Source organism: Scomber scombrus, chromosome 15 (genome assembly GCF_963691925.1).
Source record: "Scomber scombrus chromosome 15, fScoSco1.1, whole genome shotgun sequence".
NCBI classification, from domain to species: Eukaryota; Metazoa; Chordata; class Actinopteri; order Scombriformes; family Scombridae; genus Scomber; species Scomber scombrus.
Window position 1 is genome coordinate 8,507,894 of NC_084984.1, and position 27,494 is coordinate 8,535,387.

The 27,494-nt window shown below is 40.3% G+C and overlaps 1 protein-coding gene across 2 annotated transcripts in view; it reads left to right on the forward strand.

The window, feature by feature from the left end:
- col5a1 (procollagen, type V, alpha 1) overlaps nt 1–27,288 on the forward strand; it is a 74,267-nt gene extending 46,979 nt beyond the window's left edge. Inside the window, exons 25-66 of one of the 2 annotated variants that reach the window (XM_062434103.1) lie at nt 486–539; nt 1,649–1,693; nt 1,920–1,973; nt 2,841–2,885; nt 3,279–3,332; nt 5,146–5,253; nt 6,710–6,763; nt 7,227–7,280; nt 8,067–8,111; nt 8,312–8,365; nt 8,450–8,494; nt 8,602–8,655; nt 8,768–8,821; nt 8,916–8,969; nt 9,564–9,671; nt 9,794–9,883; nt 10,442–10,495; nt 10,807–10,914; nt 11,004–11,111; nt 12,247–12,300; nt 12,407–12,460; nt 12,567–12,674; nt 12,768–12,821; nt 12,923–13,030; nt 15,471–15,524; nt 15,786–15,893; nt 16,019–16,072; nt 16,176–16,229; nt 16,354–16,407; nt 16,513–16,566; nt 16,695–16,802; nt 16,995–17,048; nt 17,156–17,209; nt 17,462–17,569; nt 17,857–17,910; nt 18,019–18,054; nt 18,190–18,243; nt 18,386–18,653; nt 19,530–19,642; nt 21,321–21,389; nt 24,137–24,370; nt 24,595–27,288. In XM_062434103.1, the coding sequence (XP_062290087.1) occupies nt 486–539; nt 1,649–1,693; nt 1,920–1,973; nt 2,841–2,885; nt 3,279–3,332; nt 5,146–5,253; nt 6,710–6,763; nt 7,227–7,280; nt 8,067–8,111; nt 8,312–8,365; nt 8,450–8,494; nt 8,602–8,655; nt 8,768–8,821; nt 8,916–8,969; nt 9,564–9,671; nt 9,794–9,883; nt 10,442–10,495; nt 10,807–10,914; nt 11,004–11,111; nt 12,247–12,300; nt 12,407–12,460; nt 12,567–12,674; nt 12,768–12,821; nt 12,923–13,030; nt 15,471–15,524; nt 15,786–15,893; nt 16,019–16,072; nt 16,176–16,229; nt 16,354–16,407; nt 16,513–16,566; nt 16,695–16,802; nt 16,995–17,048; nt 17,156–17,209; nt 17,462–17,569; nt 17,857–17,910; nt 18,019–18,054; nt 18,190–18,243; nt 18,386–18,653; nt 19,530–19,642; nt 21,321–21,389; nt 24,137–24,370; nt 24,595–24,741 (3,297 nt within the window). In that variant the 3' untranslated portion in view covers nt 24,742–27,288. Of the gene's footprint in view, nt 1–485; nt 540–1,648; nt 1,694–1,919; nt 1,974–2,840; nt 2,886–3,278; nt 3,333–5,145; nt 5,254–6,709; nt 6,764–7,226; nt 7,281–8,066; nt 8,112–8,311; nt 8,366–8,449; nt 8,495–8,601; nt 8,656–8,767; nt 8,822–8,915; nt 8,970–9,563; nt 9,672–9,793; nt 9,884–10,441; nt 10,496–10,806; nt 10,915–11,003; nt 11,112–12,246; nt 12,301–12,406; nt 12,461–12,566; nt 12,675–12,767; nt 12,822–12,922; nt 13,031–15,470; nt 15,525–15,785; nt 15,894–16,018; nt 16,073–16,175; nt 16,230–16,353; nt 16,408–16,512; nt 16,567–16,694; nt 16,803–16,994; nt 17,049–17,155; nt 17,210–17,461; nt 17,570–17,856; nt 17,911–18,018; nt 18,055–18,189; nt 18,244–18,385; nt 18,654–19,529; nt 19,643–21,320; nt 21,390–21,453; nt 21,523–24,136; nt 24,371–24,594 lie in introns of both variants that reach the window. The other variant, XM_062434104.1, reaches the window with a different exon arrangement.
- The last annotated feature ends 206 nt before the right edge of the window (nt 27,289–27,494 follow it).

Here is a 27,494-nt window from a genome sequence, read left to right on the forward strand (position 1 = left end):
AGATCATTGATTTGAAGAATAAATGGCCCTGGTTGATCATAAATCATAAAAAACAGACTTTTTGAATCATCTGGATGATTTAAAAGATACATCTTAAATAGCCTTTGTTAACAATCTTGTAATCTTGGAGGCAGTACAACACTAAACCATTGATGCAAAGCTACTACATGCAGCTAATGTAGAATGTAGACATTTGGGTTTTTTCTGTTTTAGTAAAACTGGGCCAGGATTTATGAAAAATAGAGAGCTAGTGAGAACAAGAATGTTAGCATGTTAGCATTGTCACTGTGAGTATATTTGCATGCCAATGTTAGCGTTTAGCTTAAAGAACCAGCCTCGCAGAGCCATTAACAAGGCTGTACACTCTTGTTTTTACAGATTTTGTTCTCTTACAGACTTTCATACCTCTGACATTTGATTTGTTTGTCTCGTCATACTTTGTGATGTCTTAGTTGTCCTAACATTGGGTCTTGTCTTTGTTTTAGGGCCCTACTGGAAAACCAGGTTTGCCAGGAATGCCAGGTGCTGATGGTCCACCGGTGAGTTTACTGTACAAACTGCACAAGAAATGTATGCAATTAAAATACCTAAATAAACTCTTTCTTTCCCCTTCCCACTCTATGCGTTTTTTTAAACTATTTAAAATTTGCATAAATGTGAGAAACAGCATTTTTAAAGCAGTGCATCAAATGTTAATGTTTAAAAACCACTTAACACATTTAAGCCATACTGAGATAATTATTTGGTTGAGACATATGTATGATACAACACATTACCACAGCTGTGTAGCTGTGCAACTCACCACCCACACACAGAAATATACATGCAAACACTCTCTTTTCCATCCCTGTGCAGACAGCACAGAAGACACCTGCACTAATGGCAGATGTGTCTTGGAAGGCACCAGGTGGCATCTGAGAGAGACCGAGACAAGAGAGGCTGTGAAATATGAATAGCCGCAGGGCTAGAAAAAGACAGGAAGATTGTGTAAAAAAAATGGAAGGACTTGGCGAAAGAGAAAGGAAGATAGATACATTATCTACTTGTCCTTTAATGGCTTTCAAAGTCTTTTTAGAATAGAAATAGCCCTGCCACCATTTACACACATTTAGCTTTTTTTTTATTCATCCATTTGTTGCATCCTTTATCAACAGCCTCTCCCCCTGCTCCTCATTTCTGTTCCCTCTTGTATCTATTTCCTTATTCAGTCTTGCTTTCATCACTGAAAGGCCATCAGAGGTTTTGCAGAGCTTCTCTGTCTCACGAGAATGCAATCAATTTCCTTCCCTCCTTTTTGTTTCTCTTTACATTCATGTGTGTATTAGATGTGTGGTTCTAGGGATTCTGCACTGTGGTTGTGTATGTGCATATACATGTATAGTATGTGTGTAATGCATTGTGAAGTCCCAAATGGCAGTCCTAGCTTTTAGAGTCCAGTAATGGCCGGTAGTGCCTCTATAATTCTGTGCATTAAGGATAAAATCCCAAATGAGATTGAGCTCAAAAGGCTCTTATTCCAATTTTCCACTTTGATACATCCTGAAATAGCTTTACAACTTAATCCCTCAGTTATAAGGGCTGTTGTAGTATTTATGGTGGTAATTATACTGAAATGAGATGCAATAATATTTCTCTTAATTATTCACAGGGTCACCCTGGAAAGGAAGGGCCTTCTGGAGAGAAAGGACACCTGGTATGCTTTATTTCTGCAGACATATCTCCTAATTTTGGAGCCTGCATTTTATTCGTTCCTTAATTTATTTACGTTTTTTTAAGTTTCTTTTCCCTCCCTTTGTCCTACTTCAGACACATTTGCATAAAACATTTTGCATTAATGCAGATAACATAAGCACTGTGCATGTGTGCACTTTAACGGTTTGTGTGTTACAATCTCTCACCAAAGATCTTTTTCTCTTCAGGGCCCTGCTGGCCCTCAAGGACCCATTGGTTATCCTGGGCCCCGAGGCGTGAAGGTGAGTTGATTATTAACCACTGAGAAATGAATTTGTGATATCATCAGCTAGTGGTAACCTTCAATTAACAAGTGTAATGAACTGAGAGATGCCCATTATCTTATGAAAGTGCTTCTTAAAAAAATATGTTATTATTTCCAAGGTTTGTCCAACAGAAAAAGTATGATTTATAAAAAGCTGTTAATAAATTTAGAGCCCTAGTTTTCTGCCTAATAACGCTTCCTTGAAAGAAGAACTACCTTAAATAGTTCAATGGCCTCTACATTTTTTGCAGAGACATAAAGGAAAACACGGTGCAAAGATTAAGACCTAAAAACTCATATTTTCAGATCTTAGCTCACACAAGATGATGCCGGGTTTGTCATTGGGGCTGATAACAGCTCAAGGCTCACAACCCTTCTCTTGTTTAGTGCATTACTAGCTGATAAAACGGAGACAAAAGAAATCCTATCAAATAATTCTTGGCAAGAGGGTGTGACTGATCCAATCATGAAAGCTTCCACTGAGAAAGAGGATCACACAAGTGGCTTAATATCTAGCTAACAGTATCCTTGGTGAATGGCTCATGTCTGAAGTGTCTGTTCTGTCTGAGAAGAAGAGAAGAACATTCAAGAAATGTAGCCATTAAGATTTCAATTGCTTTTACAGTTGCATAGTAATTAACAGATAAAACACATCTAAAGGCATCCAACACAAAGTAAAGTCTATAGAACAGTAAACATGAACAAAATCTATATCAGATAACTTTTCTGACCTCATATTATCTTCGCATTGATGGTGAATGTCCTCCTATTAGTTATCAATGCTCTCTTTTGTCAAACATGCACCCTTTTCAACCTTTAACTTCTGTCTGTTCTTGCATCACAGGGAGCCGACGGTGTACGCGGTCTTAAAGGACACAGGGGTGAAAAGGTAAAAGAACGCAGACTGTTGGCTCAGAAAGTTTTTTGGTTTTTTTATGTGTCAAAGGAAGAGACTTTGAACTTCAGAGAAAATGTAGTATTAATATGAATTACAATGGACATTTATAGGCAGACAATGATGGTGGGTGATAGTGCTGATAAACTGTGTATGGCACATCATAGTCTGGATGAAATCCTGTAAAACCCTTCTGCATTTTACTGGCACAAAATAAAAAGCAGATGAAGAGTTTCTATGGCAACAGGGGATTTTGACATCTGCGTGTATGCTTGCCTTTTAGTGTCTGTGTGTGAACATCACACAAATGGTTTCAACATCTGTATTATCCAATTCTCTCTCCTTCATTACATCCTCACCTCTCTATCTGCTATCTTCGCCTGCTAGGGAGAAGACGGCTTCCCCGGCTTCAAGGGAGATATGGGTATCAAGGGTGACAGGGTAAGAATTTATATTTATATTTTTCTTTACAGTTTGTGTTTTTTTGAGTGCTGGAAGTATGAATGAAATCAAAATGAATGAAACCAGTTAGACAACTTCTGCAAGCAAAATTGTTCTCGGGGTGACCTTTACCTGAACAAAGTAAAAGTAACAACCACTCCTGTCACACTCGCCCCTTATGGCCTAAGCCTCTGTGACTACTGAGGACTTGTGGGTAATGAGCAAACATAAGGTGTTGTTCCTTTTGCCAGCTGTTGGTGTGTGCTTTTGTGTACAAGTTTACGTGAGCAGTTTCCAATTCCTTTCTTATCCCCTCTGCCACTTTCCAGTCAGTCCTTTAGGAGTTGAGCGCAGGTTTGACAGGTCTGCCCAGCAACAGCTTCCTCCTCCAAACTGTATTAGGGATTTACACTGTCAAGTCTTTGGAAAACTACCTTTTACAGTGAGAAACATAAGTCGCTTCAACCCTTCAAACATCAAACTCCCAATCCTTAACTGGGCTGTCTATAGCTGAGTGCAGAAAGTAAGGAGAAATCAATGGCACTTTAAACCCCTTCAAACCCTTGAGAGAGACATGGGGCTTCAGCCTGTTTTCCTCTGGAGATGTAGCAGATCCAGATGAAAGCAAAGATTTGAGGAGCCCCTCTGCTCTGGAGAAGACACACATGGACTAGAATATAAATGACTCATTTTAAAGCATGCCTAAGAAATGTGTGTGTGTGTGTGTGTGTGTGTGTGTGTGTGTGTGTGTGTGTGTGTGCGTGCGCACGCTCAATTTAAAGTGTTCTATTTGATGAGCTTGCAAGTGTGAGTCAAGTACAGTTTGCTTGATGCCTTTTTATGTGCTCTGGAGTGTGGGTGTGTGCACGCACACGCTAGCTTGTGCAACTCTGCCAGCCTTTAACTAGATACCTTTCACACATCACTGAGTCTCCGAAGCAGCGAATGGTTGTCAAAGCGAGTTTGTACTCTGTCATTTAGTGTGTGTCCTGCTAGAAGGGGCACACACGTACAGAGAAAAGCAATAATAGGATCACTAACTGCTTTTAGGGGCAGACATCGAGGGAAAATAGCCATACTTGATTCTTTAAGCAACATTACGCTCAACAGTTTTAAAAGGGTGAATTTCCTGAATTGACAGGGTTGTATGTTTGCTCAACAAGAAAAATCTGTGATCTAGTATGCTTCAATAACATTAAATACCAAGGTCTAGACATCAGCTTTTTCCAACAGGGCCCTGTCCACTTTAAACCAGTAGGAAGAGAACAGACCACAACAAAATCACAGTCATCTCTCATGTGAAGCAGCCAAAACTAAAACTAGAAACTTTGGCAGAATATTTTGGGTTTCACTCAGTAAGTTCTTTAGAAAATATTTTTTTGGGCCTTTAAGGACCAGAGCTCAACTTTTCCCAACAGAGTCCTGCTCTGTAGTTTTTGACCACTAGTGGCAGTATGGAGAAATGTTTTGATAAGCAGTCAATGCTATGTACGTATTTCATGTTCTATTAGACAAAGACATGAACATATGTATCCTAGTATGTATCCATTCCTGACAACTGTAGAGGGCAGTGATGCAAATGTGAAATGTAGTGTGTCAACTAATCAATGTTGGGTGGCTGTAACACACCTAAAACGTAGCAATTCACCAGTAAAAGGCAGGGAAGAAGGAGAGTGCTAACACTAATAAACAACTGAGGTTTTAAAATATTAAGAAAATGGTTTTGAAAAGTTGTTGGGAGGACTGAAATATGTTCAACCTGTTATGCTTCAGTGTTCAGACATGTGATATTTGTACTTGCTGTTCTTTCTAGGGCGAGCTTGGATCAGCTGGACCTAGAGGAGAAGATGGTCCTGAGGGGCCAAAGGGTCGTTCAGGTCTCCCAGGAGACTCTGGTCCTCTTGGGCCAAATGGTGACAAGGTAAGTTCTTTTGTCTGACCAATGTAACCGACTAATATATGCTGATAGCCCACAGAAACTGCCTGAATTCTACATTGACTAATGATACAGATTAAAAACAAGTTGTTAGTTTGTGTCATCAGTCATGTTTGATCTAGGATGATGGCTCAGCAGGGCTTTATAAGGAAAATAGTTTTTCAGATCATTCTGTTCTGAATTGCAACCGATTTTTCACTGCTGCTACTCCTGAACCAGCTGGGAGCATAAAATGGATTCATTTCTTATCATTGTTTATTAAACTGAACACTGGGTAAACTGTTAAGTTAAATACTTCAGCCATTTTCTGTAGAAAAAAAAAACTTAATTTATCCTTCTAGTGGATGCAGCCTGTTAATGATCTTTCACAAACTGCTTACAAATAGGCTTGAACAGAACTTGAGTATCATTGAGACTGTGTTAACAAATTCTTGCACAAACTCTGATATGGCACAGCACATTTACATAGTACTGTGCCATTGTTCCACAATAACCACAGTGCTTTTACTGGTTATCCTTCAAAGCTTTTTCTTTATACTAAAGTGCTTATACTGAATCTGAATCGCACATATATTTGCATTTTGGTGGTTATTCAGTGTTGTAGATGTATGACCTGATTTGTACTGTATTTGTATAGCACACACAGCAACAGCTGAGTCATTTTCATATTTAATTAGAGTATACACAACCGCCAACATTTCATCCTTGAGTTAAAATGCCAAGAACTGAAATGGTAATAATAAATGCAGCTGCATTAAGAAGGTGCTTGTGCATTTTTTAATATAGTTTTTCTACAAGAATACCAATACTGTTCATTTATTTTTGCTGCTGTGTAAATATAGTATAATGTTGACCTAAGAAAGTCTGCTTGTCTTGTATTTAGGTTGGCAAGTTACTCATTATAAGATCAATCAGTTTTATTAATGCTGTACAAAAGATTTTTAAGATTATCTATCATCGATAACCTTTAAATGTACTAAGTATTTATTTTGAAGTTACATGAACCCTAGTTATATATATATACACACATATATTTAATGTATGCATCACAATCATCATTCAATATTGAATTAAATAACATAGGAATTTACACATGAATTTCAGCCTGTAAAGCCAGTTTAATTTTCTGTGGCTCTGGAGGAACATTGTTAAACCTGAGTAAATAGCCCAGATGATGTGGTTTGAAAGAAGTGAACATGAAGGAAGCAGAAAAGATGAATAATAATGAAATGATATGATAATGATAATGAAATACACAGTTGAGTTGCATTGTAGGAGCCATTGTTTTTGGAGTTTGACTCATACTAGAAACTGAAATTCAGGTTGTCTGCCTTTGCTGAATCATTTTTGATCATCTGTCTCTAATGAGCACCCCGACATTATGAAGGTGCAATTTTCAGTCACTGGAATACCTTTTTAAGTAAATCTCTTCTCTTTACAGGGTAAACTTGGAGTTCCCGGGTTACCAGGATACCCAGGAAGACAAGGACCAAAGGTAATTGCATAATAAGCTTATATTAGTAAACAATATTATCATTAGTTCAGTGTTTCAGTCTGTGATTTTTAAAATCCTTTTGATAAGGCACAATTTAGTCGGCCAAAGTGTTACTATGTGTGTGTTTGAAAGAGAATGAAACATGCATACATGTGTGGGTGAAAGGCTGCTTTATTGAAATTTTGATGGCTCATCCTTTAGCCCGTCTGAGGCAAAGCCACAAGGCTGACAACTGGACATGCTTGAAGCTCCCTGATCAAAGAGCTTGGGATTTGAATTTGCCTATTGGTGTCAGCCTTCAGCTCCTGACACAACAACAGCAAAACACTGCTTTTATTCATGGAGCACCCAGTCTCCTGTCACATTAATTGAGCGCAGGATATCTCAGCGAGTAAACACAGGATATAATATTAAAGGTTTGTCTCTCAAATGATTAATTACTTTCTTTCTTTCTGTCACACAGGGATCTCAGGGTTTCCAAGGTTTCCCTGGCGCCAATGGAGAGAAAGGAACTCGGGTATGTCAAATAGACCTCTTGTTATTCTTCTCAGTCTTACAAGGGTTGGATCAATACAGGCATAATGCTTGAGACAGGCTCCTGTCCCAGGCTTCAGATTTATCAACCAAGAAGAAGGTTCATCACCCTAAAATAAACATTTTTACCAAGGACGGAAAGACAATTGCGTTCCTTCGTCATTACAAGTTACGCAACTCATTTCGAACCACCAAAAGCAAGTTTATCATTTAGTGATAGTTGAACAATGTGTCATTTTCTTTGTTTTAAGGGATGGGCCATTAGCTTGCCTTCAAAAGTAATGGTTTATGACCATGAGTGGAGAAGAGCGCATAAAGCTTTTCATCTCCACAAACCATTTGTGAAGTTTATGAGACTAAGCTCCTATACAGAAAGGGATAATTAACATAGTTTCACAGCACTTTGCTGGGAAACTTAAGAGCTACACAAAAGCTATCATTGTTTTTCTCATTAAAGTTGTATGCAGCCACTGTAATTGTAATATTGCGTAAAATTATATTGTGCATTATTTTTTTTATTATAATTCCGTATTCTAAGGTAATAATGAATCACATATAAGTGATGATGAATATTGATGGTGGTTTGAAAAGAAGTAATTCGTAATTAATGATAAACAATTATTTCTGAGCTCCTAAATGGCCCAAATGTGTTGAAATCTGCATACAAATGTTATTGTCTGCTTGCATTAAGGTCATCCTTCTGGAGGATGCAGCCTCTTAATGATGTGAGTGCCACTCCTTTGATCATTGTGTGTGTTTGTGTCCACAGGGAACAGCAGGAAAGTCTGGCCCACGCGGACAAAGAGGACCAACGGTTAGTCTTACTCAGCAGACTCGTGCTTCTATACAGATGGCGAATTTGGCATCTGAACGAAAATGGAGACTCAACCTAGAGATACAGGAGATTTCCAGGGAAATCCAAACTGAGACAATAATTAAGCGTAACATTGTAATGTCACGAGTATTTCTTGGAAACCATGCTATGATTTTAATCACTGCTTTTCTCGTCTCAAGGGGCCTCGAGGAGAGAGAGGGCCAAGAGGACCAACAGGAAAAGCTGGACCAAAAGTGTGTAAAATATTTCACTGACACCTATCTGCATATTCTGTGTTAAAGTACATGTGTCATTGACTCTTCTTTTTGTCTCTTTAGGGTAACTCAGGAAATGATGGCCCACCAGGACCTCCCGGTGAGAGGGTACGTACCATCACACCGTCATCAAGCTCATTTCAGTCTGATAACACGTATCACTTTCAATCAGAGACAACTGATTATTGACCAGTGGCCATTTGTTGTTTTTTCAGGGTCTGCCAGGACCTCAGGGACCAACAGGTTTCTCAGGACCAAAGGGCCCACCTGTAAGTTTAAACACCAGCACACAAGGCTCTCTGTATAAACCCATCCCCTTTCTTGATATAGTTCTTTGTCATTCTGTGCATCCTCATGTGTGGGTTTGTGTGTATTTCTCAGGGACCCGCAGGGAAAGATGGACTGCCTGGACATCCTGGACAGAGAGGAGAAACTGTAAGTGAACTGGTCTTAACTAAACGCTGATCTTTTCATCTTTATTCCACCCAGTCAGTTGTATACTAATTCTGTTATTTCTTCTGTCATTCAGGGATTCCAAGGCAAGACTGGCCCTCCTGGTCCTCCAGGTGTGGTTGGACCTCAGGTGAGTGACAGTCATTAACCATCACTCTATCTTGCTGTGTTGCTCACTTACGTGTATTATCAGTGATGGCTTGTATTGATATGGTTGCAGTACCGAGACAAATCTCAATAATTGCAGAAATATAAAATATTAGTATTTGTGTTAATCTCAAAGTGTAAGCCTTTACATCTCTAGTAAAGTTACCAGAACACTTTCTTAGAGTTTGTTTTGTTTTTTTGACAAAATAATTGATTTATCCTCATACCTATACTGCATGAGCCATGACTTGTGTTGTTTATCCTCTTTCATATTACCAAATAGGCTCTTCATCTATTATGCATAAACGTTTAGCAGACTTTCCCTCCCAGCCGCTCTGCTAATGCCAGCTGAGAACATTGATGATAACAGCGCTGTATGTGGCCTTAAGGACTAGTAGGCCTCCCACTCAGCAAATGCTCAGCTTCTTCTTGCCACGTTTTGCAATAGATGGAGAAATTTTAACATCTTTTCTGTAATTAAAATGCTGATTTTGCTTACCAGTGTTCACACCTCCTCTGCAACTGAGGGTTATGCTGCAGTGTCCATGATTTTGTTCTTGTTTTTTTCTAATTGTAGGGACCAACAGGTGAGACTGGACCAATGGGAGATCGGGGCCACCCTGGACCCCCAGGCCCACCTGGTGAACAGGGTCTACCTGGAGCTTCAGGAAAAGAAGGAGCTAAGGTGAATTTTGAAGCTCTATTTTATACTACTCTGCAGACATCTAAGTGTTACTTAGAACATACAATCACAGTGTTCCTTACATTGCATTTACAGGATTGATAACATTGTGCTTTCCTCTACAGGGTGACCCTGGCCCTGCTGGCCCAGCAGGTAAGGATGGTCCCCCTGGGCCAAGAGGTTTCCCTGGAGAGAGAGGTCTGCCAGGCCCTGTGGTAAGCATTGCTTTCTAATTTGATTGAGTACAATAACTTCTCACAAATCCAATATCTCACACAGTTTTGTTATTGCGTAATAGTTATGGGCTATTAAGTCACTTTAATGATGTGGTGAACCTCAATATTCAGACATATTATTGGATTATTGTGTGGGCTTCAGAAGAACAGTGAACTGTAGGCTGTTTATTTATGTATTTATTTGTTTATTTAGTATCCTCAATTAATAGAGTGTTATGTCCAGTTAGTTACGCAATCTACACTTATTTTGTGACTGCAGGCATACTAGCCAGAAATCAATGGCAGAACCAGCTTCAAGTTTAACTTTCAGATGCAGAAATTGCGAGATACTCCCATGTCTTTGTAATATAAAGGATGTTGTCTTGGTAAATAACTCTTCTCCTCATCTGCTGTCAGCCTCCACTTTGGGGGCTATACAAGGTTTTACAGCTCATGCTGAGCCTATTTGAAATTTGGGAGTCCAGTGTAAAGAAGGATGTGTGTTTCCCCAATAGATGTGTTTGTTTTCTGAAACCTTCATTTTATTTTGTTCTGCAGGGGGCTCACGGTCTGAAAGGAAATGAGGGTCCTCATGGCCCACCTGGCCCTGCTGTGAGTACAATTTACTGCATCCGCATCCTCAGTTTGTCACTCTCATTCTCTCGCTCTTACTCTCACCTTCTTTATTCCCTCAATCTCTGGGAATTGCCTCCATAGCAGAGTTCCCTTCCTCAGTTGTTTCAGGCTCTTATATAATGTAATGATATGCACAGTTTGCTACTTACATAAGACAGGTCTGACCTATTTTGTAAGGTAGATGTGCTTGATATTGTAATTTTATTTCACTATTCAAACTTTGGAGTACTTTGATATTTCCACTCAGTCATTCTGATAATTAACATTGATGTGTGCTGATGCTGTAGGGTTCTCCTGGTGAGCGTGGTCCAGGTGGCCCAGCCGGACCTACAGGTCTACCTGGACGCCCTGGCCCCCAGGGACCTCCAGGCCCTGCTGGAGAGAAAGGCGGACCGGTAAGAACATCACATTAGAGAGATTACAGTGATGTACAGGGAAAAAAATCACAAATTTAGCATGGCTGAAAATATGTCATTCAAAACAGGGAGAGAAAGGACCTCAAGGACCCGCTGGAAGAGATGGTATTCAGGGACCTGTGGGTCTGCCAGGACCTGGAGGACCTCCTGGACCACCTGGAGAGGACGGAGACAAGGTGAGTTATTTTTCATGGCTTTTTTCCTGTTCAAGTAAACACAAATATGATGAAATACTGTAAAGCTGAAATGAAACTGTAATTTTTAAATTCACTCTGCATCGCACACAATTATATAGTGCAAACACACTAACTACCGTACAAAGGCACTAAACTTTACAATTGAGGTCTAAGCCAGATATTCTCTGGTCTCGTTCACTGTGACCTTAAACGCTCTAAGGGGAATTTGTCTGACAGAGTTTACATCGATTAACAGATCTTTAAAAGGCAAACTTGCCTTGTTGCTGCTTTATACCCTTCTGTACAAACAGACAGAGGAGAGGGAGGTATTTTGTGGCAGTGATTGAAAGTGTGAAAGTGACCCTTTAGTATTCTGAGGCAAGAACAACTCCTCATCCTCCTAAAAACATTTGCAGGAAGATCAGCTATGGAGATACTCAGAGGATTATCTCTTATCCTTTGAAGAATGCCTCAGTTCTTAACTGGCCTTACAATAGTCCCTGCGGTGCAGACGGACACAGAGAATACAGAGGGCATTTGCCATGCAGATGAAAAGGATCTCACAAGCTAATGTTTACTCACATTCAGACACTTTATCATTTTAAGTCCTGTCCATGAGGAACAGACAACTCTAAGGCCTTTATTTAGGAGAATAATGCTGCCTCACAAAGAGCATTGTCTGACTCAAACCCAAAAATAAATGCCTTTGGCTTTGGCAGTTATTAACACTGTTTTTCAAAACACCCACAGCATGTGGAGGTTTTGAGATAGTGGTGCAAAGTTCTTCAATTCTGGGAATTCTGCTGCAAACAGGTTGAGATGGGACTAATTGTCTTTTCTGTTTTGGCTGCTAGTAGCGCTAGTGACTCAACTGTCATGATAATCCTGTCTCAGATGGGAATTATATTTGTGACCATAACACAGAAGGATGAACATAACAGAAATGTCCATATACAAACTGCTAAAAATGTCTTCACATGTAGGATATAATTGAGTGTAGGTTCTATTGTGCTGTGATATGTCTTCCTCTGTTTTGGGTATTTTTTTTTATCACCTTCTCAATTTTGTCTACTTTGTGTTGAGAGTTTTGTCTTTCACAGTTTTCATTTCACATTGTGATCGTTTCATCCCTTAGGGAGAGATTGGAGAGTCAGGCCAGAAAGGAAGCAAGGGTGACAAAGGAGAACATGTAAGTTGTTGTTCATTTACAATCCAATGTTACGTTCTTTATTCGTGTTATTAAAGCCGGCATTAAAAACGTACTGTCTATTTGATGTGCCTCTTCTCCTTTGCAGGGTCCACCTGGTCCCACCGGCCCTCAAGGACCTGTTGGAGCACCTGGTCCTGCTGTAAGTGTCCAGTTTGGGTTGTGCAGTCAGATTATTTAACACCTCATGTATCTGTTGAGCCAATAGTACCACTGGTTGTGAGCGCTTTATCTTTTGCATTGTGCAGGGAGCAGATGGTGAGCCTGGTCCCAGAGGTCAGCAGGGTCTATTTGGCCAAAAGGGAGATGAAGGATCACGAGGATTCCCCGGACCTCCAGGCCCAGTTGGGCTCCAGGTGCGGACTAATAATCGAATCTGTGACAGTGGTCAAATGTTATCATTGAGAGAAACTGAGACAATATGATTTAAATCTGTTCAATTTTCTCAGGGCTTGCCTGGACCACCTGGTGAAAAAGGTGAAACTGGAGACGTTGGTCAAATGGTAAGAACTTATATTTCAATATGAGAATTTAGTGCATTACATTATAAGCAATATGCAGATTTAATGTGTCCTCATAAAATTGTCTCTTCTCTTTCCAAAAGGGTCCACCTGGCCCCCCTGGTCCCAGAGGACCTTCAGGACCCCCAGGAGCCGATGGCCCTCAGGGACCTCCTGGTGGTATTGGAAACCCCGGTGCTGTTGGAGAAAAAGTGAGCGTCTTTTTCTATTTCATAACTTATTTTTGGTGACTGTTTGGTAACTCTACCATACCTGCCTGTACTGAGGTGGGTGGAGTGGTGCAGCTGAGACTGTGTTTAAGAGGATCAGGTCGCATTTTGCCTTTCACATGAAATTGCAACAGTTTTTAAGTTAAGTGAACATTTTAGTATAAACACAGACCTCTCCAAAGTGATATTATGTCCTTTCAGTTATGATGTTTTTGTCTCTTTTCATTAATAGTAATTGTGTCTAACTTGTATGCAATTATTAACTAAATACGCATTTTAATCAACCGTCAGTCTGCAGCCTAACTACATGAATATCATTGCCTAGTACAACAATTTTATCCACTTAATTACACAGAGAAATTATGATTTTATTTTCTCCCGGAGCATTATTCCTGCTGAAAATGTTACATCACACCCTTGTAAATATTTGTGTTTTGGAACTCTGCACCTCCCAGAGAGGAAAAATTTTCTTTTAGATGAATCCGGCTTGGTGTCTCCTTCTGGCCCATTAGGAAACTATGTATGACTTTTAAAGTAGATGAAAGGAACTGTTGTGATTGACCATCTTGGAGGTACACTCAACCTGCTGATATGTATCCTATGAGATGACAATGTCTTCATCTTGCTGCAGCCTTTTTTCTGTCCAGATGGTGCCTCAGGGCATGAAAATTGCAAACATTTGTTAGCTGCACCAGCACACACTTGTGACCTCAGTTTGCACTTACATTTGAGGTTTTGTTCAGTTCCAAGATAATAGAGTACAGCGGCTTTCTAGATCTGAAAAGTAAAGATAAAGGGAGGCAGACAACAAAACACAGGTTCCGTCCCATATCCCAAGCCACTACAACCCACATTCTTCATCGTAACCTGCCTATAAGATATGTGTGATGCAGTTTTTATTCAGTTGACTGGTTTTTATAACACTTGCGAAGAGGTAGATAGCAGTTTGTTTGAGTGCTCTGTGTGGCAAACACAGTGAATGATACCTCTTTACAAGGATTTTGTAGCCATTAATATTTCACACGCCTATTTATATGATACCCTTTTAAATGGGACATGATCATTTTTTTTCCACTGCAGAGTTACAGATGCACAGCAAATCTCATGGACAGGCTGCCATCCCCAACTGTTGCAGGGAGGAGAGAGTATGAATAAATACTCAGAGGCACTGTACTTGCAATTCTAAGATGATAAATGCATTATTAAAGAAGACTCTCATAAAATCAGCTCCCACTCTTATTTGTTGCTGTTTCATTATCAAAGGCTTCCTCTGGCAGCAGCTGCTGGACTGCAGCGATGTGCATTTTCTCATCACTTTCTGTCCATGTTGATGGAGTGATTTGTTTTATCGAGTTCAGTCAATAGAATCACCTTTGCTCCTTATAATCTCTCTAGCTCGGGCCTTCTCCTGTTCAAGAAAAAAAAACGCAGAGCTCTTTTGGTTAATCGTGCTTCAGCTGATCTGGCATTTTACTGGCTAGCACAGGGAGCTGGAAAGCAACTGAGCTTAGGTTTGCTCTGTAAACACATCCTGCGTTTAACAGTGATGAGCAGCCGTCTTTTATGCTCTCAGTTTCTCTGTTCTCAGCAGATTTTAGCAGTTGCCCTGTGGTGGACATGAGCAGGTTATCATAATGAAAGGAGCCTGTGCAGATGCAACATTGCGTAAAGATGAGTGTATGCTCCTGATACAAGAGGATCAGTCATGCTTTTAAACAAGCGTACCAAATGCTTAGAGTGGATTTCTTTCTTTCTTCCGCAAAAAAAGAGGTTTTGGAGGACAGCCAGATTCTTATTTAGAGTATCAGTTTACATTCACAGTACAAAGCTTTTTTTTCATGCTAGGGAGAATCTGGATATGCTTATCATAACACATCACTGCACAGCTTGTCAGTTGCTCTGCAAAGCTTTGCTATCAATTTGCTATTTCGTTGCCTCCTCCCTGTTTTCCAAACATGACATGGGCTCATACTTTCTCCTGAAACAGGGGTGGAAAACTGCATCTGCAGTAAAATCCCAGCGGGGAGGATGGTAGGCTTATGTGACAGTGAGTAACGATAGTGCCCAGTGTATAGGTGAGTCAACAGGGCAACTATCCAATAAGGCAGGAGGAAAGGGAAAAGATATATGGACAGGGTCCAGGGAGAACAGTTAGGTCAGCGCCCTCCTTGCTCCAGCCACCCAATCTGCCTGCACTTGATGGATTGAAATCTCTGGTGTCATTTCTTTCTATCCCCACTTGGGTGACAAGGGCACCAAGACAGTGAGGGCTGCTGTAAATGATGGGATTTTTGGAACCATGTTGAATCAACAGATCACCTGTCTGATAATGTCTGTGTGTCTCTCTCTCTCTCTCACCCTCTATTACCTCGCCTTCCCTACCTCCCTCTTTCGCTCTCTCTCTTTCTTTCTGTGTTATCAGGGAGATGCTGGTGAAACAGGAGAGCCAGGTCTTCAGGGAGAACTTGGCCCACCAGTAAGTTATCTGATGTTCTGTCTTCCATTTTTACAAAAATAAGAATCAATAAAGAATATAAGGACATAGTAGAGTAATTTGATCTGCAATAATTTCACTACCATAAAAAAAGAATAACTGTTGGGAGATAGTCTGACTACAAACGAGTCTACCCACAATCATAAAGTATAATAAGGTTTGTTTTTTTCTTTTGTTCACTTTGCCATCCTACATTTCTTTTCTTGTATTCTATCTTGCTAACAAACGTGTGTGTAATTCCAGGGTCCAAGAGGAGAGCGAGGAGAGAAGGGAGAGGGTGGCCCCGCTGGTGCAGCTGGACCTCCTGGCCCCAAGGGTCCCCCTGGAGATGATGGTCCCAAAGGAAGCCCTGTAAGTGCCTCTCCACATTGGGCATTTTCATTCATTTTTATCATTTCATCTCAGTCCTTGTTACATATTGCTATAATCTTAGCGGCCTGAAACTAAATGTCTTGTCAATATTTATTGATTTTCAGGGTCCAAGTGGTTTCCCTGGTGATCCTGGTCCACCTGGAGAGCCCGGTCCAGCTGTACGTATTACAAAAGTCATCAGCTAAACTTTGTGCAAACTCCTTTTGTTTGTTTTTGATGCAGTGCAACACCACTAAGTTCCTTTTTTCCATTCTTATGCAGGGTTTAGATGGTCCAGCTGGTGACAAAGGAGACGATGGAGAAGCTGGTCAGGCTGTGAGTGTCGTGTACCAATTGTGTTACTTTTTCAAAGCTCTGTTTGTTATTCATCATTCACTTATGGACACTGAAATTTAAATTGCAAATAGTTTCATTTTCACTTAATGAACTTTTAAAATAGGGTTCCCCTGGTCCCACTGGAGAATCCGGTCCCTCTGGACCACCAGGAAAGAGAGTAAGTACCATTCTGCGCTCTCTTCTATCTGTCTGAGCAAAATGTCAAAATGCTCAAATGTTCTGTTTTTGAACTCCACTATATTAATTCTATTTTTTCGTATAGGGACCCCATGGAGTAGCAGGACCTGAAGGTAGACAAGGAGAGAAGGGAGCCAAGGTAACTCATCAACAGACAATACACATTTTTCCCCTTTTTTTCTTCACTGAATGCATCAACAATGTCATGTAACCTGGCAAACAAGCAAGAATCAAATGGTTTGTGTGTATTCTGTTTCTGTGTGAAAGGGAGAGTCTGGCTTGGAAGGTCCCCAAGGAAAGACAGGTCCTGTTGGTCCTCAAGGATCACCTGGCAAGCCTGGTTCTGAAGGCCTCAGGGGAATCCCTGGCCCAGTTGTAAGTAAAGTGTTTCTTACCTTTACATCAATTTATCACAGTGATATTGTGGCATTGTGTAATATTGTTAAAACAGCAGGTAGAGCAAGTGTTCATAAAGTGCAGGATGTAAATAAGTCATGCTATATATAGAAACAGTGTTTTCTTGTGAGCTGGGGCTAAAAACACAGAGTAATTGGTATTTCTGTACAGGGAGAGCAAGGTCTTCCCGGTTCTCCAGGCCCAGATGGACCTCCCGGACCTATGGTGAGTAGAAGTGACTCCTGGCCTGTAAACTGACGTATCTCATAATATGTGTGATCTGAATCCTCATCTAATGTTATATCCTCCCCAATGTGACATTCCTCTCTCAGGGTCCTCCTGGTTTACCCGGTTTGAAAGGAGACTCTGGTATCAAAGGAGAAAAGGTGAGTCACTGCAACACCTGCTCAACTGATGTGCTTGTTTTGATGCAGAGCATAAGCTAAATACTGTAACAAAGACTAATGGGCTTGTTTACCAACAAATTGATTAGATCTGTTGTTTGTTTCCAGCCATCAAATCATTACTCTAATGATTAGAGGGAGTGTCAGATAGATACAGTACAGGGCTAATGTTTGTGATGGTGTATTATCGACTGTCGTATTGATGTGTGTATGTGTGGTGTTCTCTGCCTGCAGGGCCATCCGGGTCTTATTGGTCTTATTGGACCACCAGGTGAACAGGGAGAAAAGGGTGACAGAGGTCTTCCTGGTCCTTCAGGATCATCTGGTCTCAAAGGAGACAATGTAAGTAACAAAACTACAGTATTTTCATCGGAAAAATGCCTAAAAATGCTCAAATGTTGTATTTGTTTTATTCTACATACCTAAGCAGACTGTAAGTGTTGTAGACAAATACTGCCATTCATGCAAATAATCAGCCCACTGAAAGTTATTGATAATCTTCTGCATCTGTGGTCGAAATGTAGTCAGCAGTGTTAATATGCTGCACGCTAATCAATACTGTTGCATCAGAAAACAGCAGTTTCCATAAGCAACAGTTATGGATTCTCAGATTCTCTCTCCTCCTTCAGGGTATCGCTGGTCCTTCTGGTCCACTTGGTCCCATTGGTCCTCCCGGATTACCTGTAAGACTATGCTTATTACATGTTATACAACAGTATGTGTGTAAACAAATAGCATGTAAAGTAATGTTTGAGCTAATATTGATTACTTAATCATTTTTGCATCTTCAGGGTCCTGCTGGTCCCAAAGGAGCTAAAGGGTCATCGGTAAGTGTTTTGCTGAAAGCTGCATTCCCTCAAAACAATACAAATAATAGGAAATAGTAATAAATAATGAGCATGAGTATAAAATCATGTGTTATTTATTTAAGATCAAGCATTATTTTCATCTGTCCTTTTCAGGGTCAAACTGGACCAAAGGGAGAGACCGGTACAACTGGACCTCCTGGCCCTCCTGTAAGTCAATGCCACCGTTTTTTTTTATTGTATTGTAGTTTTGTATCTTTTCTTTAGTGTGAGGCATTATCTATTTGGTTTTACATATTGTCCATCCTTATTTCTGACTGGCATTTGTCTCCTCTCATGTCTCCATATTCAGGGTCCTCCTGGCGATGTCATCCACCCACTACCCATCCAGGCTTCCATGAAGGGCAGAACGCGTAGGAACATCGACGCTAGCCAGATGATGGACGATGCAGCCGTGGATGCCAACTACAAAGACTACGATGATGGCATGGAGGAAATCTTTGGCTCACTCAACTCCCTCAAGCTGGAGATCGAGCAGATGAAACACCCGCTGGGCACACAGGCCAACCCCGCTCGTACCTGCAAGGACCTGCAGCTGTGCCACCCTGATTTCCCTGATGGTTTGTATCACATTCTGTCTAAAATTAGGCATGAGTTCTGTTCTCTAATCCTTCCTCGCCACCATTTTTTAATTTCTACACTGAAATGGCAGCTTGCTAGAGATGTTGGAGAAAATACAATGCCACCATTCATATTTTTAATGGGCTCTGTCTGCCTGCTATGCAAATGTGTCTGTTGTAAAGCTGCTAGCACACGTACACTGCAAATAGCATTCGCCACAAAATTTATGGGCGTTACTGAAAAGCCAAAGTCGGGTAAATGAGGGGATTTGAGCATGAACACACAGTGTTAAAAGGTCAGAGAGATTGGAGCGAGTGTTAGATGGATGCATTATAGAGCTGATGTTTGTAATGGTATATTATTGACTTTTTTATTGATAATGTGTGTCTATTATCTCTATAATTTAGTCACATTTACAGTTTACAGAGTTGGAAAATGCTCATAAGTGTATCATCACATGCTGCATTTTGAATGTTTTAGCAGCTAATCCACCATAGCCTCATACTATGGCAATTTGACATATGGAGAATGGATAATATAATATGGATATTATCAAACAGCAGGATCAATATTTGAAGATAGGCAGTGATTAAGAATGGTTACTGACAGTGCTTCAGAATGAATGCAATGTTTGCCTTAAGCAAGGTAATATTAAACAGCTTGATATTTAAAGGGAGTTTGGGGTCTTTCTCCTTGTACACAGTCCCCGGATACAACAGAGGCATAATACATTTAGAGTGCAGACAGACACATGCAAGACACAGGCCATTGTTTTGATGTGAATGAGTGCAGCACAGGTTTTCAAATCATAAATGTGAATCTATAATTGCACCGTCTCACCCTCTGTTTTTTTTCCACTCTTTTCACATCTCCAGGTGAATACTGGGTCGATCCAAACCAGGGCTGCTCTCGGGACTCCTTCAAGGTTTACTGCAACTTCACAGCAGGTGGAGAGAGCTGCATCTTCCCAGATAAGAAGTCTGAAGGGGTAAGTCTGGCTGATTGTATGCACACACACACACACACGCAAACACAAGGACAGTCAGGTCGAGGATATGGTGAGCAAAATAATACAAGGACGTCTGAATAGGGGTAAAAATGTTTATTATTTCTGTTTTATAGCCTCCAGGTCATGATTTGATTGACAGTTAAATAAAAAGCTGAATACTACGATGAAGTGAACAATTCTTTTTCCTCATGTCTGTGATTAAGTGTCATGTATACTGTAAAAATAACCAGAATATCTCAAGACATTGTTGTTTGTAACAGTAACTCTATTGCTCTTACTCATGTATCCATATAATTAGCCTCCCTGAGATTACCTGGTGTGTTGTTGTGCTGTTGTAAGAAGACGTGGTAGATGACTCACCAGCGCTGCCTGCATTTCCCACGAGGGCCGAGGAAAACGTATTCTACAAACAGGCTAAATCTCATGGTTTAGTTTTCACAGTCAGTAAAAGCAGGGAGCTGACTGCTTCAATTCCAACCCACAAATTTACACCAGCTCGTACACACTCTTAATGTTTCAGCGCCATTTTCAAGATAGAAAGCCATTAAGGACTTTATCACATTTAAAGGCTTTTGGCAGGTGACAGGCACATTGAGGAGATTTTCGCTTCATTATGCATGAGTGTGTAGTGGTGAGGAGAGTAGCAGAGTGGTGAAACATTGGGAACACCGCCTTTGACAAGTGGAGGGTTGTGTAATAGCACAGGGCTACAGCCACTTTAATGATCCCACTCACCAAGCCTCAGAGGAGCAGGAGTTTGCTTAAGCCCAGAATAATGAAGCAGACTTTTTATAGTGTGCTGGTGATGGGCCGCTCTCATTTGTGTCAGGGGTGAGAAGAAAAGCCTGTGCTGTCAGTCTTTGTACAGAGACTGGAAATACTCCCACACGCGTTTAGATTGGCACAGAGCACGTGCGGTAGTGATACTGTCCACATATCGAACAGATTCACAGTCACTAACCCCGACATGCTGTCATGGCTTCTAGAAAAAAAGAGAAAGTCACAGCAAGGATATATTTCCTCTTCTGCTCAGTCCTCTCCGCTGAAAACAACTGGAGGTCACCTTCAAGGCAGCATGGGTCTAATGTATGCCATCTCCCAGCGATAAGTGATCTCCGGCCCATCATTCATTAACGCATTAAGCTACTGATGACAGTTCCATATCAAACCCTGCTATCTAATTATAGGGACATTCATCATTGTCATGGCTGAGCCCATTAGAGCTGTGCCCTGTTGGCCAATTCACAGCTTTTAATGACATAACAAAGTTAGTACACCATGGCTACACCAACACTGAACATCAGGGATAGAGGCCGAGGTATAAGAGCTCATTGCAGGCAATCATTTCTTAATTAATCGCTGTGTACTCATGAATATTTCAGCAGCAATTACTCGCCAGCTATAGTTTGTACTATACAAAATGGCCTAATGGCTTACAATAATCTTCAACCCTGGTCCAATTGGTCTAGCTGATCTCACGCAGTGCTGTTTCAGGTGTGGAAGACTCCTCAGAGGACAACCAGAAGGAGAAAGAGGGGAGCAGAAAAAAAGCTGAGAGGGGATGTGTTTCTGTCAGATCTGTTTCTTTTTCTTTAACACTGCTGTTTTTTTCCTCCTCCTCCTCCTGCTCTGCCTCTCTGTCGATCCATGCCCCCAGGCTAGGCTCACATCCTGGGTAAAGGAGAATCCCGGCTCCTGGTTCAGTGAATTCAAACGTGGTAAACTGGTAAGCCAGACTCCCAACTTCCCAAGTCCCTTTCCCTTCCCTGAATGCCTCTTATATTTTACAGAGCAAAATGGCAAAATGGCCCAAAGACTCGCCAGGCACATGGTATAGTCACTACAAGAGAGGTTCTCTGGTAAGTGGCCCTGCCTGCTGTGCCAGAGTCACGGCTGAGGCCGGGACTCTGTGCGCTTGAGGCTCTGCATGGTTCTGGTACTGCACTGTAAAGTATGTATTGGACTTTGGCACTTTGCTTGTTGGTTGTTATGTTTTTGTGTTGCATGATTCAGCACAAGATGCTCTCACCTTCAGTCAAACCGCATAGGGGATGCTCTTATAAGGAAATGGAGAAGAGGTTTGTGGAGCATACAGACAAGATTTAACTGTGATGAAGCAGCATATTTGACATCTAATGAAGAAAACAATGCACTGCTGCTCCACTGTAGAAATCCTTGACTGTATATCCACTGTGCCTTACCTCTGCTACATTAAGAAAGCATCACCTAAGAGTGACTGTGTGCCTTGACTCTATCCTGACTCAGGAGGCGGCTGTATATCCATAGATAGTTGATTTAATAGTGTGGACAAAAACCCCTGAGAGTGAATAAATCACTTTACACTTCTTACACATTAGTTTTTTTTTTAGTTATAGATCTCAACAAGTTCCTGCCTCAGCGGGTCATGTATCCTCCACAAGGGAGGGAAAAATATGTGTAATTTCCTCTCTGCTGCAGCCGTTCAGCTGCACTCACATTCCCAGTGTCTCCTTTAAACACTATTTAGATCCGGCACAGTAGCTCTGAGTCAAACAGGTCAGGCACTCAGTCACTACCCAGGGGCTTCTGGGTACTCAGTCACTGCTGACTTGCGGCTGTGATGATAAAGAGGTAATGTTTCTCTGGTGATGTCGGGCTGGATACACACACTGCTCGGGGCAAGGGGGGTAAATGAGAAAAGCATGGGACTTCCCAGCCACTCTTGTGGATGAAAACATCACAATGGTGGCATTTTATTGTCTTTGAGCCACAGTGCCAACACTCATAGACATAAATTGCAGAACAGAGTCTTCATTGTTTATATCGTGTGATTAATTGGCTTATTAAATCAGTCATTGGCACTAAACTGTTGCAAAAATTGCTGGAGAAAATGATAAGCTCTTTCTGTTAAAGTCAACTTTGAGTGTCCGTACTCTGGGTTTGCATGCGTGCTGATGTGTGCGTGTGAAAGTGTGCTTATGTGCAAGAACAAGTCAAGAAAGAAAACGTCCAGGTGGTTTGCTGCTCCTGCTGCAAAGCATGAACGCTGCATGCGCGCTACATTCAGTAAGTCCTGTTTGTCTGAAAGACGAAGCGACCATGTGGATCTAATGGATTCCTGATGGTTGGTATGCAGATAGTCACTTACGGACATTTAACTAAACCGTGACTGGTTCCAAACCTGGTATCTTATCAGTCATAATTAAAGCACACTAATTATCTCAATGGTATATAGCTCTAGTTTCTGTAACATGAGCTTGAAAAGCAAAATTCTTAGTTCTCAAGTTAATGATAGGAAAATTATCAGGCAATTAACATATCATTACTGCAACACATTCCCTATTAAATGAATTACATTTTTCTGATTTTACCATAATTTGCTCATATTGGATATATATTTTACATAATTACATAATTAAGATTTAAATTAGGTGTTTAGTTATGCTTTTTTTTCTACTTTGAAGACAGATTTTCCCACATTAAGCCTTTCACATCAGGGCTGCATCCAGGCATTAAGCCCAGGAAATATTTTGCACCCTTTCTCTTCACCCTTTTATAAAGTGTCATGAATTGATCCAGTGCTTAAGAAATGTGGACTGTGTTCATCTTTTCCCTGTAGACATTCATACATATTTGCACATCACTTAAGGGCCAAAACCACCAATGAATACATCATACTACGACTATTAGGTATAATGTTTGTAGCCAAAGTTTAATAGAGCGATCCACTGTTGTCATTACGATGAACATGGATACTGTATTTGGTTGGTTTTTTTGTCTATTTCAAATATAAAATGTGCGCAAAATGTGTATTAATCCACAACTGAAAATAGTCCCAATTTATCTACTTTTCACTCTTTGTTGATTAATATTTGCTAAAAACTACAGTGTTCCCAGCTGTTTAAAGGAAAATGTTGTTTTACAATTTTTTTAACATTTTTTATTTTTAGTAGGAATGAGTGGGTTTGGAGTTGAGAGAAACAGACAGGATATTGATGTTAGAAAGTATTCATGGGATTTTTTTAGTTAGAAAAATCTAAAAAAAGAGCACTAGCCTTATCCATTAATGATCATGGCAAAATGCTGTAATATATCACCTAAATGTTAGCAACAGTTTTTTTGTTTTTTTTTGTTGGTGTAACCACATACTGTAGCTGCTAGCATCGCAGCAAGCATGTCTGAGTGATGGTGCATCTTAACTCTGAATCCCTGGATGACCTCCATCTTCTAATACTGTTGTCAATAAGCCACATGCCCGAGAAATCCCAACACAGCAGTAAAACAGGAATACAAATTACCAGCCATAAATTAAATCAAAAAGACTCCCAAGAGACAAAAACACTGCACAGTATAAACATGACAGTGTGTTCGGTAAATCTTTTTTAAGGATCTTCAGACTGCTTTTCCTCTCAGTCCACTTATTCTGTTACACTGGTCCCTTCTCCTGGTGTGAAGCTATTGATGTTCAACTCCATCTGTGTTTCTTTTTATTAGCTCTCCTATGTGGATGCAGAGGGCAACCCCATCGGCGTGGTCCAGATGACTTTCTTGCGCTTGCTGAGCGCTGCAGCCAGACAGAACATGACATACAACTGCTACCAGTCGGTGGCCTGGCACGACCTGGACCAGGACAACCACGACAAGGCCATCCGCTTCCTGGGCTCCAACGATGAGGAGATGTCTTACGATAACAACCCTTACATTCGCGCCATCGCAGATGGATGTGCGGTAAGTAAAAAAGAGCGTGATGTGTGAGTGTGTTTGTGTGAGTGTCTGCGGGTGGTTGGCGGGGTTCCTTTAATTAACATTGTCAGGAAATTATGTTTGTGTTTTGTGTTTGTGGGGGATCAGTCAGTAAAAGCCATGCAAATGTGTGTGATGTTTTACTTGTAAAGAATGCTTATTTTTCACACAATAATTCTCCCTCCTACTGTGCTTCTTTTCTTCAACAGTTGAAAAAGGGCTATGAAAAGACAGTACTTGAGATCAACACGCCAAAGGTGGAACAGGTGCCATTTGTGGACATCATGTTCAACGACTTTGGTGGCTCCACGCAGAAGTTCGGATTCGAAGTGGGCCCTGTCTGTTTCATCGGCTAAGACTGTTTACTGAGCAAATGGAGAGAAAAGCATATTTTTTTGTTTTCTCAGAAAAAGAAACAATTGAAAAAGAATAGGACAATTCTATTTGTAAAAAAGTAACTTTTTTTCCATAAAGCAACAAGTATGAGCAAAATGAAATCAAGTTGAGAATACAGTGAAATTCTATAGGAATAGAGGAAAATGAAATAAGAGCAACCTTGAAACCTCAGTGTGCCTTCTCCATCACATGCAAGTTTTGAAACTGGATGTCAGTTCCTGCCTTCTACATAACACACTCGCGCACACACACATACACAACTCCTGCCCCACGTCATCACACTTGATATAGATGTTTTTGTCCCAAACAATGAAGGCGACCCTGAGAGCTGCAGCCGATCCAGACGGTCGCAGCGTTTGCCATGGACTCCATCTGATTTGGCTCTTTTCTTTCTTTAGTTCTGATCTCATGGTTTCCCTCATCTCCCAGGCTTTTTCCACTTGTCTTTTGTTTGGTTTGTTTGCTCATTCACTATGGGAGCTTTGTTTGTGCATAATTGTCTCGCCATTCTCTTGGAATGGTTCTTATATATAAATATATATAAATAATTTTTATGTTTGTAAGTACATTCTGTATATTTTTCCTGGTAAAGTTTATTGCTTCTGGCTTCAAAACATGCATGTGACTTTACTAATTGTGAGGTAGGAGACGATGGATACAGGGATAACATCTAAATTGTAGAAATATTTTGGACGTGAGGAAATTCGACTTGTAAATTGAAAAACAAACAAAAATCGGGAAGTCCTGTCTTGTTGCAGTTGTGGAGCACACCTTGTTGTAATTTAAGAACAGTATGGAAATAAAAGACGAAAACAAGCTCTGTGATATTATGTGACAGTTGATTTGCATAACGAACAAAAAAGAAAGAATTACATTCCTCCTCTTGTGCCCTCTGAACAGATCTCCTTTTTAACAGCTTCTATTTTGTTTTGCTCAAATACTCATCTGTCCGATTATGCAGTGGGAGATGATGTCACATTTTAATGAAAACACAAAGAAATCAAAACCTAGGTGCTATTTTCTCTCGTCTGTGGTGCTATGTATTTTTCTAGTTTGTGTTATTTGAATGAAAGGAAATTTGTGGTGAGAATATTCCATCAACATCTGCCCCTTGACTCTCTTTGCCACCACGTCCGTCGCAGGTGGATCTTTGCTGCATCCATTTTTTGGTTGTTTTTTTTTTGGTTTTTGGTTGTTTTTTATGTGCAGCAGTGGTGTTTGCATGCCATTTCTCTACATATCCATTTACCGATCAATGCAGCATGTCGGCGTATGTTATCTTCTGCTTCAGCGGACCACGCAGATAAGAAATGTGTCCCACACTTTTACCAAAAGTTGGAATAACAAGAGGCAAGTTAAGGTGGTGCTGTTGGCTTTGCATATCATTGCTCTAAGATGCTGCATTTTGGGCTCTTGCTGTTGGATCATCACATCAAACTGATGGAAGTCGAGGAGCGGACATGTTGTGATTGGGCCAAAACATCCAAAGGGATACGGTCCAAAATGGGCAAAAAAATTGTTTGGTGTATGAAATCCTAACCCCTCTCACCAAAGGTGTTCACGTATATATTTAGCTTTAAGTGCCACGGTGGCTTAAAATCTATTTTTTTGCATGGGAAACAACTTGAAAAGTATTTTGTTCTTGATTTAATCAGAGCAGAGAAAGGTCACCGTGGTAGACAGATGAAAGAGTTTGCTCATGCAGCATCAAAAAAATTGCTTGTCAGTCTACGTTTTTGCCCTTATTTGTAATTATGCTCTTTGTTCAAACTATGCACTCTCTATGCTTATGACCACTAGTATCTACCACAGAATTTTACAAGCCCTCCATACTTCATACGTAGGTTCGTCTTGTTTCCGTATTTTTGTTTTTCTTTCTTCAAATATGTGACTTGAACCATTTCTGTTAAGATAGCTCAATATGCTTGTAGATCTTTGGCTTTACTTTTCATTGTGATGCAGTACACCCAAATTGAATACTTTGCTCTCAATTTAAAAAAAAAAAAAAAGGACAAGCAAATTTTTGTAAATTTCCAGAACCAGCAGTGATGCTGCCATTGTTTTGTTTTGTTTTTTTTGTTTTATTATTATTATTTTTTTTGTAGATTTTCCGTTTGTCTGTCTGTTTGTTTGTTTTTACAGTCTTGTCAAAACCTGTGTAAGGATAAGAGGATAGAAGATATATTGGTTTTTATGTCAATAAATTCAAGTTTACTGTGGCCATCCACTCTTGTATGTCTTTTGAAGCATTAAAACCTATCTGTATGCATGAAATTGTAAAGTTTTTTTCTCTTGTTGTTTTGTAGAGTGACATGATCTCCAGTCCACGTTTTATTCATCGGGATACATCCATTTTTTCAATGCTACAGATGAATAAAAAAAGAAAAAAAAGGTCATGTCCGCAATTGTGAAGTGGAGAGAAAATGATGAACTTGTAACTCTACCAAAGCCAATGTTCGTTTGTAGTATATTTATTGTATTATTTAAAATAAAAAAATAAATGTTAAATGACACCATAGTGTAAGTGTAAGAGGCCCCCTCTTTACGTGCACACGGAAAGACAAAATTCATGGGTTTTGGGTTTTTTTGTTTTGTTTTTTACACAACATATGAGCTGTAAATGATTCCCTTTGATGGAGGATTTTAGAATGTGTTTGGCCACATCCAGTCAAATAGATAGACCTGTCTTCATGCTTATAACCTCTGTGCTCTT